Source organism: Schistocerca serialis, chromosome 8, assembly GCF_023864345.2.
Source record: "Schistocerca serialis cubense isolate TAMUIC-IGC-003099 chromosome 8, iqSchSeri2.2, whole genome shotgun sequence".
NCBI classification, from domain to species: domain Eukaryota; kingdom Metazoa; phylum Arthropoda; class Insecta; order Orthoptera; family Acrididae; genus Schistocerca; species Schistocerca serialis.
The window spans coordinates 594726253-594741090 of NC_064645.1; the positions used below are offsets into that span (position 1 = coordinate 594726253).

Consider the following 14838-nt stretch of genomic DNA (forward strand, 5'->3'; position numbering starts at 1 on the left):
TTTACACAAAAACAATTTAAATGGTAAAACAGGATACTCGGGTTAATCAAACACCAGGAAAGAACCCTTTATAGATGTATGATTAGGATGAAACAACAGTGTGAACCAGTTTCTTTAAATTTCAAGAATGATTATTAAAACACAGTTTAATTTATTACTTCACGATGCACAAAAGCAAATACAAATAAATCTCATCTGAAAGCTGTAGGCTTGGGTATGGTGAACAATAGTGGCTACACTCCCATACTACGGCCTCCAAGTATATTGCAGTATGGGCTTAGTTTCTCTTCTTGGCGTCGTTCAGTTTTACATACAGTAGCCCAACAACTCGCAGCTATGTCGTAAGCACTTTGCAGTCTTCTTCCGAGGCTTTTTTGTGCAAATTTGCGGGCGAAGTTACTCCTGCTCCACAAAGGTGTTGCCTCAAACACTGCTTCCTACAGACTTTGTGACTTAGTTCCCGTGCTTGCTATATGTAGCGCGCCCTTTCGACGTTGCCACCTTTTCCACTCATCAGAGCTGCTTTCGTTTTAAACAAAAGCACTAAGGCTTTTACATAACACCTATTTCTTACATTGTTCCTAAGCGTGATCATTTCTTACAGTTGTCAATTTTACATCTACGTGAGTATTTTATACATGCAAATACTTTTAAATACAAATATCATCCGAAAATTAATTAACCTAATTAACAATGTACATAGTGCTTTACATACATTACTGACGTACAATGCAAAGAGCTTCAATCTCCAGTATAGTGGACTTTACATTACATATATAGAAAATCTGGTACCAATATGCGAAAATTTTAAAGCAAAAAATTATAAAAAATACAGATGAACCAGAAACAAATAGTGTTATATGGTGGGAAGGAAACTACTTTTTCCCAAAATACTGTTGAGAAAGTTTAGAGAAGAGGGATTTGCGGCTGACTACAGGACGTTTTACCCGCTGCCAGCGTATATTCCGCGTAAGGACTGTAAAGTCAAGTTAAGAACGAAGGAAGCATATGAACAGTAGCGTTTCAATCACTCTGTTTGCTGTTGGAACAGGACAGGAAATTGCCAACAAGGGTATAGGAAACCCCCTGCCATTCACCGCATGGTGACTTGAGAAGTATGATGATGGAAAAATTGTTTATAACACAAAATGTAAATCAATTCAATTTACATGATCTGACATCCAGAATTAGATTTTCACTCTGCAGCGGAGTGTGCGCTGATATGAAACTTCCTGGCAGATTAAAACTGTGTGCCCGACCGAGACTCTAACTCGGGACCTTTGCCTTTCGCGGGCAAGTGCTCTACCAACGGAGCTACCGAAGCACGACTCACGCCCGGTACTCACAGCTTTACTTCTGCCAGTACCTCGTCTCCTGCCTCCCAAACTTTACAGATGCTCTCTTGCGAACCTTGCAGAACTAGCACTCCTGAAAGAAAGGATACTGCGGAGACATGGCTTAGCCACAGCCTGGGGGATGTTTCCAGAATGAGGTTTTCACTCTGCAGCGGAGTGTGCGCTGATATGAAACTTCCTGGCAGATTAAAACTGTGTGCCCGACCGAGACTCGAACTCGGGACCTTTGCCTTTCGTGGGCAAGTGCTCTACCAACTGAGCTACCGAAGCACGACTCACGCCCGCTACTCACAGCTTTACTTCCGCCAGTACCTCGTCTCCTGCCTCCCAAACTTTACAGAAGCTCTCATTCAGCAAGTGGGCCGTTAAGCTGTCGGGCATCTGTTTCCATTGCTTGCACATTCGACACACATATAACGCTCGTGACTTGTAACTGACATCAACAAGGCTTAAACCTCCTTTCCTTGTTGGGAGTGTTAGTGTATTGAACTTCACTTTGAAAATGTTGCCTTGGCATACAAAGCTTCCTATCGCGGATAAAATTCTTCTGGCTGTTTCTAATGGCATCGGAAAAACTTGGACAACATAGTTAAGTTTGGATGTTATATACACATTTACTAGTTTTATTTTCTGTATCTCGTCCAGTTGCCTCATACTGTTTCCTTGTACAGATGCTCGTATGATTGCAAGTAGCTTTTTATAATTGACGGCAATAGTGTGTTGGATGTTGCTCCTAAATTCAATACCCAAACATTTCAATGTGGATACTTCCGTCAATTGTCCCCGATTTTGCATGGATATTCCTCTGCCTAGGTTCATGATGCCTGACTTCCTTTTATTTAGTTTGGCGCCAGAAGCAAGTTCATATGTGTGTACAATCTGAAGAGCTTTCGCCACTTCATCTTCATTTATAACCAGGACGCCCACATCATCTGCGTAGGCGTTGCACACTGTTTTCTTGCCGTTTATACACAATCCTTGCAGGTGATGCGTGAGTGTCGCGAGGAGAGGTTCTATTGCTATTGCGAAAAGGGCCATTGACATTGGGCAACCTTGACGTACTGATCCAGTCAATTCAATCTCTCTACTTAGTTGTCCGTTTATCATTATTCGTGCTACACTGTTTTTCAGAATTTGTTGAATAAACCTCACGAATCGTGGTGGGAATCCCATTACTTCCATGATACCAAGAAGATACTTATGATCGACTCTGTCAAACGCCTTCTCGAAGTCTAATGACACTAAAGCACATTTTATTCGGCATACATTTGCGGTTGATATTATATCCCTATATTCGCATATATTCTGATAGATGTTTCTGTCTTTGCCTACACATGTTTGGTACGTGCCAGTTACAGAGTTAATAACCATTTTTATTCTTCTTGCTAATACGCGGGCCATAATTTTGTAATCACTGTTGAGTAATGTTACTGGGCGAAGGTTTTCAATCGCTTTGCTAAGTGAGTTTTTAGGAATTAGAACTATGATCTCTTCAGGAAATTCTTTGGGAGCGGCAACAGTGCCACTCATGATTTCGTTGTACATACATAGCAACTTGCTTTTCATTTGTGGCCAGAACACTTGGTAGAATTCCACGGGGATACCGTCAGGTCCTGGAGACTTATTTTTAGGACTCTGTGCTATTGCGTCTTTCAATTCGTCCTCTTCTATTTCGGCCATGAGATTTTCTACTTGCTCTGTACTAATTCGTCCTGATACGTTTCTAACAAGATCACGCCGCGCCTCGTCGACGGTAGGTTTGGTGGACATCATATCTGAGATATATTTATGAACAGCGTTTTGAATTTCATGCTGTTTTGTGTGCCTGGTCCCATCAGGTAACTTAACTTCTGTCAGTATTTTTCTGTTTCCTCTCTTATTCTCACGCATTACATGGTACATAGCCGTTTCTTCCCCTTCTACAATGTTGTGTAGTCTCGCTCTGACTTTAAAACCTTCTGACTGTCGGCGCCTCAGCGCTAAAAGTTTTGCTTTGACTTTCTGAATCCGGCTACAGTTCTCCATTAATCGTGTGTCCAAGGTGTACAGGTCTCTATGGCAGCTAAAATAAAATTCAGTCGTCTTTTTAATCCAGAAACTGTTCTGTCGCGAGTAAACCATCAGCATTCTTCTTATTCTAGGCTTCGCACATTGTAACCACCAAGCTATGGCAGAACTGTATTGCGGGAATCGTTTCTCGCATTCTTGCCACACATTAGTAAATGCTACGCGACATTCCTCATCTTGGAGATGTGTAATGTTGAGTTTCCATATGCCCCTCGCTCGGTAAGTCTCTTGTTTTTCCAAATTTACTGTGGTGATGTACGCGGCATGGTCAGAAAACATAGTGGTTGTTGGTTGTTTTTTGGGGAAGGAGACCAGACAGCGAGGTCATCGGTCTCATCGGATTAGGGAAGGACGGGGAAGGAAGTCGGCCGTGCCCTTTGGAAGGAACCATCCCGGCATTTGCCTGGAGCGATTTAGGGAAATCACGGAAAACCTAAATCAGGATGGCCGGACGCGGGATTGAACCGTCGTCCTCCCGATTGCGAGTAAACATAGTGGGCCAGACCTCAGACTGGAGTACATGGTTCTTAAGGTTGGACGACACGTAAATTCTGTCTAGCCTGCTTGCTGAGTGACTGTTAAAATATGTGAAACCGGCCCGTGCGCCATGGGTATGTTCCCAGGTATCGGTTAACTGCATTTGGTGGACTATTCTTTCCAGTTCTACGGACTTGTTGAAATTCGGTGTCTGGTCTTTCGGGCTAAGTACAGAATTAAAATCGCCGGCTAGGATTATATAATCTTGACGTGTACCGAAGAGATGAACGATTTCCCTTCTAAAAAAATTCGCTCTAGCACGCCTGTTATTGTTGCCTGACGGTGCATAAACGTTGATGATGCGGGCATTGTTAACAGTCACTGCAACCCCTCTGCTGTTTTCAAGTTTTGCTATTTGTGTGACACGGATGCCTTCTTTCGTGAGAATTGCGGTTCCCAGCTCTGCACCGATACCGGGGTTTATTGTGGCGTTGTATCCACGTATGTTTTCTAATTTAGTATCTGTTACTTCCTGTAACAGTAGTATATCAACGTCAGCTGCGTATAGAAAGTCTTGCAGATGTTGTAAATGCAGGGAGGAGCGTATCTTATTAATGTTCAACGTAGCGATTTTGTAGGCTTGCGCTGCGTTCATATTGTCCTATTCATTACCGAAGTCAATATTCGCCATACGAAGTGCTGTCGGAGGAAAATCCTTTTTCACATGTATGTTCCGGCAATGATGTATTCATCGTGTTCAGTTGATCTCTTGGGGCAGGAGTCTGTTCCGTTCCTCCAGTTTCGTTCAATTCTTCATCTTGATGCATTTCATCCGATTCATCAGCCCAGGTTTTGTGTTGATTAGCTTTCGATGTCTCTTTTTCTGCATTTCTATTATCAGGGAAAACCTTGTTTGCATCGAAATTTACTATCAGTTTCAACCTCTCGTTTGACGACTGGTCCGTTGACATGGGGCATGGTGTATATGATTTGGCTTGCAAGGGGTCAGGTGCCTGCATACTCAGAACCGGATTACGATGTTGTTCTTCATGCAGTTTGTTGCTAATCTGCTTTGCTTTTTCTCGCAAAGGGGGTGCCAGTTGTTCAGCTCCCTTATGAGCTAGTCTCCTCTTTTTATGTTTCCTTGGAGGACTGACTCTTGGGGCGGTTTGATCGTTTTCCGTTACATCTTGGGTTTCTTGCGCTCGGTTCTGTTCTCTGGCAAGTGATGGGTTGGTTTCCTTGTGGTGTTCTGGAGAGTGCTCATTCTGAAGGACTATAACCGGTTCAAGAGTTTGTTCTATTTGAACAGAGATATTTAGTTCTTTTTCTTGACTCTTTGGCTGTGTTGTCACCGTCGAGTCGCTAACTTCCATTATCACTTCATTGTCGCGAGCTGCATCATCCTGGGTAGCGTCCCGAGTAGCGTCAGGAGCGTCACGCGTATGGAGTTGTCCAGCGGCTGCCGCTGCGTAAGTTAAAGGCAACGTCGACATGGCCGGGGGTCTCACTGCTTCGCCCTCAGGTAGCTGGGCCACTCGGCGTTGGATACACTGCGAGCGGACATGGCCTGTTCCGCCGCAAGACGCGCAGGTTCTTGGCTGCCCATCATATATGACTATAGCCCGATAACCACAAACATTTATATACGAGGGTATGTGCTTGTGTAAATCCACTCGCAGTTGCCTGACACCATTCAAGGCGGGGAACTTGTGAGCAGGAGACCACTTTTCTGCAAAGTTGCTAATTATTCTCTCATAAGGAGCTATCACGGAATTGATCTGCTCAGCGGTGATTTCAAATGGTAGCTCAAAGATACGGACAGTTCTTAATCCAAAGCCAGCATGCGTAACACGAACTTCACTAACACTGCCATCGTGATGTTTGAACTTAAATGTTCCGCCACTAGATTCAACAATTTTGTCACACAATTCCGTGTTTTTAAGCTTGACATACACAATACTACTCACAATTGAAAGGTGAATACCTATAATATCCTCAAACGAAATTTTCACAACTTCTTCTAACCATGTCTCAATTTCGAACGAATTCGGTCTCTGCCCTTTCTGGTCAAAAACAAATTTCTATGTGTCTCTTCTATTAGGCTGATCCATCTCTCCTTCTAATATGAATCCATCAAGAGTCTCAAATAACGCAGTAACTACTGCAACAGGCGCTTGACTTACCGAGCGGAGCGCAGCAGACCGCAGCGCACAGCACACGCCGGAGGTCCGCACACCACGGCCGCCAAAAGCCGACTGACCAACTGAGCTACCGAAGCACGATTCACGCCCGGTACTCACAGCTTTACTTCTGCCAGTACCTCGTCTCCTGCCTCCCAAACTTTACAGAAGCTCTCCTGCGAACCTTGCAGAACTAGCACTCCTGAAAGAAAGGATATTGCGGAGACATGGCTTAGCCACAGCCTGGGGGATGTTTCCAGAATGAGATTTTCACTCTGCAGCGGAGTGTGCGCTGATATGAAACTTCCTGGCAGATTAAAACTGTGTGCCCGACCGAGACTCGAACTCGGGACCCTTGCCTTTCGCGGTCAAGTGCTCTACCAACTGAGCTACCGAAGCACGACTCACGGCCGGTACTCACAGCTTTACTTCTGCCAGTACCTCGCCTCCTGCCTTCCAAACTTTACAGAAGCTCTCCTGCCCGCGAAGGGCAAAGGTCCCGAGGTCGAGTCTCGGTCGAGCATACAGTTTTAATCTGCCAGGAAGTTTCATGAACTGACATGTCTTCCAATTTTCTTTTAATATGAGAGATTAGCGAAGAACGATCTACATCAAATGAAAAAATTAGCCAAGAACGTTGTACATCAAAACGAAAAATTAGCCAAGAACGTTGTACATCAAAAGGGAAAAGAATGTGAAAGAAAATGTATATATTTACTTTCATATCATTTGCCATGCAGACACAGTTTACTGTCTTAAAGAAAATGTAGATGTTTCATTGGTAACAAGTGGTTATTCGATGTCAAAAATGGCCCCATGTTATCGTTGATGCAGTGTTGTTATCATTATTATTGCTAATTGATCTTTGGTGTCTCATTTTCGTTCCTATTAGTATAGACGGTGAACATTAATAAAATCGACACACTTCAAGGACTTATCCCTGACTGGAAAGAGAGGAAGAAAGGTCCTATGATCATGTGTCTGGAATTCCGTAGTTGTCAGGGTAGATGATGCTGACAATTGAAAACTCCGCTGACCATGTAGTGCATTCCATGGGCGTTGCAGAATGTGTGAGTGACGCAGCGTACAGCAAGGAGCAGAATGATCCGGTATTCATGTCGGGAACAAGCCGAGGTGGTGTTTGTGCACGGCCAAGCACATGAAAACGGTAGAGGGGCAGCACGGCTGTACCAAAGCAAGTATCCTCACAAACACCAACATCATCACACAACATCCGGAGCCCATGTTGAGCGTTTGTGTGATCATGTGTCCTTTCAGACAGACGAATCTTCTTGTCGTTTTGCGTTCATTCATCCGTATCGTCAATTTCATCTGAGCGTGAGTTTGTTTGCGAACAAACTGTAACTTGTCATGTGTATCACCAGTCTTCAAAAATTGTGTACCCTAATCTTCGTATTTCATTGTTTAAACTACTTCACCCTCTTATTAGTAGGTGAAGATCAGATATCCGCGCAAAGAAGAAGTAGTTTAAACGATGAAATACGAATATTATGGCACACACAACTTTTGAAGACCAGTGATACACATGACAAGTTGCAACTTGTTCGTAAACAATCTCACGCTCAGATTAAAATGATAATACGGCGGCATGAACGCAAAACGACAAGTAGTAAATTAATTAAAAAATCATATAGGTGCCATCATAACAAAAATAGGAAAATCGTTAACCCAATAAAGCACGAACAAAGGAGATGCTACCTCTGTTTTACTACCATTGTAACCCCCCCCCCCCCCCAATAAAGTTAGTCAATATTAACTGAATAATAAAATGAGCCAAGCGTAACCTCCTTGCAAAATTAAAGAATAAAAATTGCGCAAATGTAAACTCCCCACAAAATATCGTTAAGGAATGAAGATTGATCACAAACCCACAATAACATTAATTAAATAATGAACCATGAACTGAATGTAACAACTCAACAGCAATAATTAAACCTGACAAATTTTATAAGGACAGCAGCGCTGACCTACGGCCCTGTGAAATAATTAAACCAAACTTCTTGCCTCAGTAAAACTCCATCTATATCTGCTCTTATTTTTCGGCATAGTTTCGTGCAATGCTGGCTTATATTTAATTTTGATTCTTGGAGGGAATGCATAGGAAATATTATTTAGCTTGAAATGAATCTTTTTCTTTAAATGAGTTACTTTATAAAAAGTTATTATTGGGGCATCATTTTGAACAAATTAATTACAATTAACATACCTTATTAGCTGAGCGCAATGCTGCTTCATTACCTTCTACAATAGTATACATATCGTCCACCACATTCCTGACCAGTCTCGTGGGCAGAGCACACCGCGGACGCATGCCGACTCGCTACACACTACTGCCGACTGACTACTACTGCAGACAGAGTGCAACTCGCAACTGAACACTCGCGTGGTCAAGCGCAGACTAGCAACGATAAATAACTCTCTGGCCAGAGATTCTGTCATGCCTCGCCATCGCTGGTAATGAATACATATGAAACGTACGCGTTTCACCATGACACGTCATTCTGTTCCGAGAGGCTGCTCAATCACCCTACGCCAAAGGCAATACTCGAATGTTATACGGAGGAGTAAGCAGAAAGCTCTAGCAGCCACTGTCACCTTCCCAGAGTTTGGAGTCACAACTTCTCACTCAAACAGTTACCCAGTTAGCGACATGAGTATGAGAGCATCCTGTTCCAGTTCTCGCGACGAGCAGAAAACACTACGGAGAATTTAATCTGGACCTTCCCCATGACAGTCATATACTCCGACCACTCAGCTACGAAGGGGGACGTACAACAGAAAAATAAGGAACATGAATACACCACTTACACAAAACACGATCACAGGTATTTTTCTAGTTAAAAAATGGTATTCCATTTTTGTGACGCTGACATGTCTGCTACCGCTAAAAATGATGAATTGTATGAATACATTATTATCCATTGGTCTATGGTAGATGTGTTATTTTGTTCCGTAATTTCACTTAAGACTCTTACATCCCCAGACGCTTTTTGGTCTATCTGTCACTCAAGGGCAATTGATAAAGCAAAGCTACATGTGTGTGATGAGGCTGGACAGTCACCATTAATTATGTGACTACGTGGAGACTGTTCTTCCGGACAGCCATTCATGAACTTCATGTTCCCAAACAACGATGGAATTTTTATGGATAACAGTGGGCCATGTCAGAACATTCTGGACAGTTGGAGCGAATCATTTGACCACCCAGATGATCCGACATGAGTCCCATCGCGCATATATGGGACATAATCGAGAGATCAGTTCATGTAGAAGATCCTGCAACGGCAACACTTTCGCATTTATTGGCGGCTGTAGAGACAGCATGGTTCAATATTTCAGCAGGGGACTTCGAACGACTTGTTGAGTCCATCACACATCGAGTTGCCGCACTACGCCGGGCAAAAGTAGGTCCGACATGATACTAGGAAGTATCCCATGAGTTTTGTCATCTCAGTGTATGTAAAATTACCCGCAGATTTTAGGGAGAAAATAATTGCTTTTCAGACAACCGGCCCTACACGATGTCTCCAACAGACCAACATCCAGTCTTTTGGCGTCAGATAATGTTTTATTCGTAAGTGATGCTGCTTGTTGTTCACTACTTTACTCTGTGTGTGCTAAAGCTTGCAGTGGCTTTTACATCTACATCTACACCTAAATCCAAATCTACATCATGATCCATACTCTACAAACCACCTTATGGTGCGTGAGGGAGGGAACTTCTGGTGTTATTATCTTTTCGCTACCTCTGCGCTGCATTCACGAATGATACACAAGAAGCACACCTGTCGATACAACCCCGCATTAGCTCTAATATATCCCATCTTTTCGTCAAATCATTTGGCTAGATGAATATCGAAATAATTAAACTATTTCCTGGTTCTTCTTGGAGCATAAGTTCTAAGAATTTCAGCAGTAAACTTCTCCGTGATGCACATCATCGCAGCCGGCCGAGATGGCCGAGCGGTTCTAGGTGCTACAGTCTGGAACCGCGTGACCGCTACGGTCGCAGGTTCGCATCCTGCCTCGGGCATGGATGTGTGTGATGTCCTTAGGTTAGTTAGGTTTAAGTGGTTCTAAGTTCTAGGGGACTGATGACCTTAGAAGTTAAGTCTCATAGTGCTCAGAGCCATTTGAACCATTTGAACCACATCATCACACTTATTGCGTCTACTACTAAACCATGTTGAGCATTTCCGTAATGCACTGTACGCGAAACTAAAAGGTCCAGTGACGAAACGAAGCCGTTGACTAGACCTTCTCTTCTGTGAATACAACTTTAAAGTGGTCTCAGAGCGATGAACAAGACTCTGGACTCGGTTGGACAGGAGTTTTGTAAGCCACTTCTTTCGTGATTCTGTTAGTTTACCTTAACATTCTCGCATTGGATCTCTACGTGTTATGAGTTTTTCCTATTATCTGTTTCAAACTGTCATTCCAATTTTAGTCGCCGCGAATGGTTACCCCTATGGTTATATAGTAGCTGATGTTCCCTGTGACCCGTCACAAAAAGTGTAAACGAAGAGTACTGGATTTCTTCGCCTACTTAGGCACTACCGGATATACACTACATTTATTTACGTTCAGGATCAAGTTTCAATCCTTACACCAATCAATGATCTTCTGCAGGTCTTCCTGCAGTTCGCTTCAGCTTTTTCGCGCTGCTCTCTTCCTACAGCCAACAGCATCTTTCGCATGCAGTCTCACTGAGTATCCAACATTACTCACTAAATCGTTGATACATATTGTAAACAATAACGTCCCTGTAACACTCCCGGTTCCCGTGAAGTTAGCTCCATATATGTCGATTACATCAGTTATGCATGGTGTATCTATCTTCAAGGGAGTCATGAATCCAATCACCTTTTAAGATGGCCATCGTCAGTGACCATGGACTATTATATCCGCGGATATCCGCAGTAATTGCTGCCTTACGGATAAAAGCGTGCGCTGTTGCAGGTACCTGTGTGTTATTTGCGGGTATCAACAATAGTTTCTCAGTACTTAAAAATTAAAGGACAATAATAAGTTTATTATACGCTTTTGGTAAAACTGCGTTACGTGCGGCCAGTGAACTAAATTACATCACTCGGCTCCACACGTCTGTTGTAATGTTACCTGAGAACGTGAAGGCTATGAGGATTCTTGGAATATTTGCTCGGTTCAGATAAAGTGGAGAACTTGTCCGCGGAAGGCAAAGATCCCGAGCTCGAGTCTCGGTCGGGCACACAGTTTTAATCTGCCAGGAAGTTTCATATCAGCGCACACTCCGCTGCAGAGTGAAAATCCCATTCTGAAAGCGGAGGACTGTTTCCTCTGGCAACGGCCGCTTTAGCAGTCGGCGATCACGTGAGGCACATGTGGCAGATCACAAAGCTCCGCCGTGCCGGCATATTTTTATTGTTCATAAGAAGCCACAGTGCCCCACGGTATCCCCGTCCATTTGATTGTTCACCACCAGACGTCTACTTTTCTAAAGAAGCATGAATTGCTGCAAGACATTTCATTGGAGTTTCCAACAGCTTTTTTTTTTATTATTTTTGGTACCACTTCGAAAGTTTGACTGTGCAACGCCCTGAAAAAGGCTTTATCTGTTGTTAACATCCGCTGGGACTAAATATGGCAACATGTTCTTCTTCCAGGTTTTTCATGTTTTTAAATGCGCATTCTATATCAACCCTACATGCAGCTGTCTTAAATCGAATTCATGTTACATTTGCCGTAATGGAATTCAATTATGCAATTTTGGAAAGCCAACGTGATAACTAGCGTTACCTTTTTTGCGATTTTCTTTGCATAATCTCACTGCTGTTTCCGAATCACATACGCTATAAATAATGTTCTGTATGAAAGCTGTGAATCTATCAACGGTTTTATTAGTAAATTGGGAAGTATACGTTACAGTGCTTGCGACAGTAAGAAGAGAAACACGTCGACACAATTTTGCAATATCGTATTGATGTAGGTACACTGGAGCGCCAAAGAAACTGGTATAGGCATGCGTATTCAAATACAGAGATATCTAATTAGGCAGAATACGGCGCTGCGGTCCGCAACGCCTATATAAGACAACAAGTATCTGGCGCAGTTGTTAGATCGATTACTGCAGCTACGATGGCAGGTTATCACAAGTTAAGTGAGGTTGAACGTGGTGTTATAGTCGGCGCACAAGCGAAGGGACAGAGCATCTCTGAGGTAGCGAAAAAGTGGGGACTTTTGCCATACGACCATTTCGCGAGTCAATCGTGAATATTAGGAATCCGATAAAACATCAAATCTCCGACATCGCTGAGGCCGGAAAAGGGTCCTGCAAAAGCGGGACCAACGACGAGCGAAGAGAATCGTTCAATGTGACAGAGTGCAGCCCTTCTGCAAATTGCTACAGATTTCAATGCTGTGCCATTAACAAGTGTGAGCGTGCGAACTATTCAACGAACCATCATCGATATGGTAACAGTGTACCCTTGAAGACTGCACAACACGAAGTTTGACGCGTCGCCTGGGTCCGTCAGCATTGACATTGCACTGTTGACGACTGGAAACATGTTGCCTGGTCGGACGAGTGTCGTTTTAAATTGCATCGAGCGGATGGACGTGTTCGGGTATGAAGGCATCCTCACAAATCCATGGACATTGCATGTCAGCAGGGGACTGTTCAAGCTGCTGGAGGCTCTGTGATGGTGTGGAGCGTTTGCAGTTTGAGTGATATGGGAACCCTGACCTGTGTACATACGAATCTGACAGGTGACATGTACTTAAGCATCTTGTCTCATCACCTGCATCCTTTCACGTCCATTATGCATTCTGACGGACTTCCGACAATTCCAGCAGGACAATGCGACATCCCACACGTCCAGAATTGCTACAGAGTGGCTCCAGGAACACTCTTCTGTGTTTAAACGCTTCCGCTGGCCACTAGAGTCCCAGACATGAACATTTTTTAGCATAACTGGGATGTCTTGCAACGTGGTGTTCACAAGAGATCTCCACCCCTTTTACTCTTACGGATTTATGGACTGCCCTGCAGGATTCATGGTGTCAGTTACCTCAACACTACTTCAGACATTAGTCGAGTCCATGCCACGTCGTACTGCAACACTTCTGCGCGCTCGCGTGGCCCCTACACGATGTTAGACAGGTGTACCAGTTTTTTTTTTGGCTCTCTAGTGTATGACAAACCAACTTTGCTACTAACATTTAACAGTTGGCAAAATAGGACAACTTGTGCCACCATTCCATTTTCTTGTTGCCTGCGAAAATGTTCCAGGGAAATATTCGCAAACTCTGCTTCGGTAGACGCGACAGTATGTTGCTATCTGCTGTCTGTATCAAGAAAATAGCAGGAAATGTATTAAAATACGGTTATCTAAATTGTGAGACCCGTGCGTAAAATGTTAGAAATCGGATACGAAATTTCTTCCATCAGATTGTTTTCTACATACATAAGAAATAAATACGTATCGTGCCACTACCATATGAATTTCGGACTTCAGCAGACGAAAATTCAGGCAGGTATAGGCCTTTTCTCAGAGCTGTGGCGGTTTAAAGGGCTTCACAAAACTTAAATACCTCCGGATGCGGATCTGGATAAGAAATTTGCTGATGCGGATAACGGAATTGCGGACATCATTTTTCTTATCTCCGCAGACGTCTTTCGTTCCATCCTACGGTTGTCGTTGTTATAGGGAAACAGCACCAAAATCTAAGCCTTTATTATACTCCAGCAACAAGTGGAACCAGAGCCGTGCCTTGTGGTGTCCAGGCGGTCATGGAGGACAACCCGTACCTGGACCCGGTAGTGCAGGCGCTGCACCAGGTGAGGCGGCCCGGCTGCTGCACGCAGCTGCTGCCCTTCCCGCTGGACTGGCTGTCCCCGCCGATGGAGCAGTCTTACCTCTCCTACGGCGGCTCGCTCACCAGGCCGCCCTGCAGTGAGGGCGTCCTCTGGATCCTCCGCCCGCACCCGCTCACCATCTCCAGTCGACAGGTACCTACCTTTAAAAATTGTGTTTACACGGGACGAGTCTCTCATCGTGAAGCACTCCAGGTCTTGTCTCCAATGGGGCTGGTGCAGAAAGGACCTGGGACACGACACGCAAAGTGCTGCTCAGCGTAATTTACGACTGCATCGCCCTCCAGCCTTGGTTGCAGGCGCGCTAATCACGAAGTTACTGGGTTACAGCATACAGGGTGGCGCACGAAATGAGTTACCATTTTGTTATTGTATATAGACTTTATTTTCAACACAATCTGAAAGGAACATATACTACAATGAAGAGCCGTCCATGGAGATTTGTTCTAACTCAGCACATGCTCAATATGTCCACCGTTTCGTTTCCTAACTTCGTTCAAACGAACACTGAAGTTAGAGATTACCCTACGGTGCATGTCTTCCGTAATTTCACTGCAAGCTTGAGGAATAAGTCTTCTGAGGTCCATTAAATCACGTGGACGTTTCGGGAAAATGTTTTCCTTTAGGTACCTCCAAAGAAAAAAGTCACATGGATTGAGGTCTGGACTATTGGGGGGCCGATTTTGTCCGTCATTGAAGCGACCTGGAAACCTGAGTGAAATGATCTGTATGTCGAAATGCTCGTGTAAAAACTCCTACACAGTGTTTGCAGTATGTGGCCCTGCTCCATCTTGCATGAACCACTGCGTGTTGAAGGGCAAAGCAGTAGCAAGAAGCTGTGGAATGAAGCTATTGCGAAGCATGCTCAAATAACGCTCACAGT

General features: G+C 43.9%; 1 protein-coding gene across 1 annotated transcript in view; it reads left to right on the forward strand.

Moving 5' to 3' along the window:
- LOC126417145 (carbonic anhydrase 1-like) overlaps positions 1-14219 on the forward strand; it is a 148595-nt gene extending 134376 nt beyond the window's left edge. Inside the window, exon 4 of the mRNA XM_050085043.1 lies at positions 13866-14219. Within this exon, the coding sequence (XP_049941000.1) occupies positions 13866-14219 (354 nt within the window). The remainder of the gene's footprint in view (positions 1-13865) is intronic.
- The last annotated feature ends 619 nt before the right edge of the window (positions 14220-14838 follow it).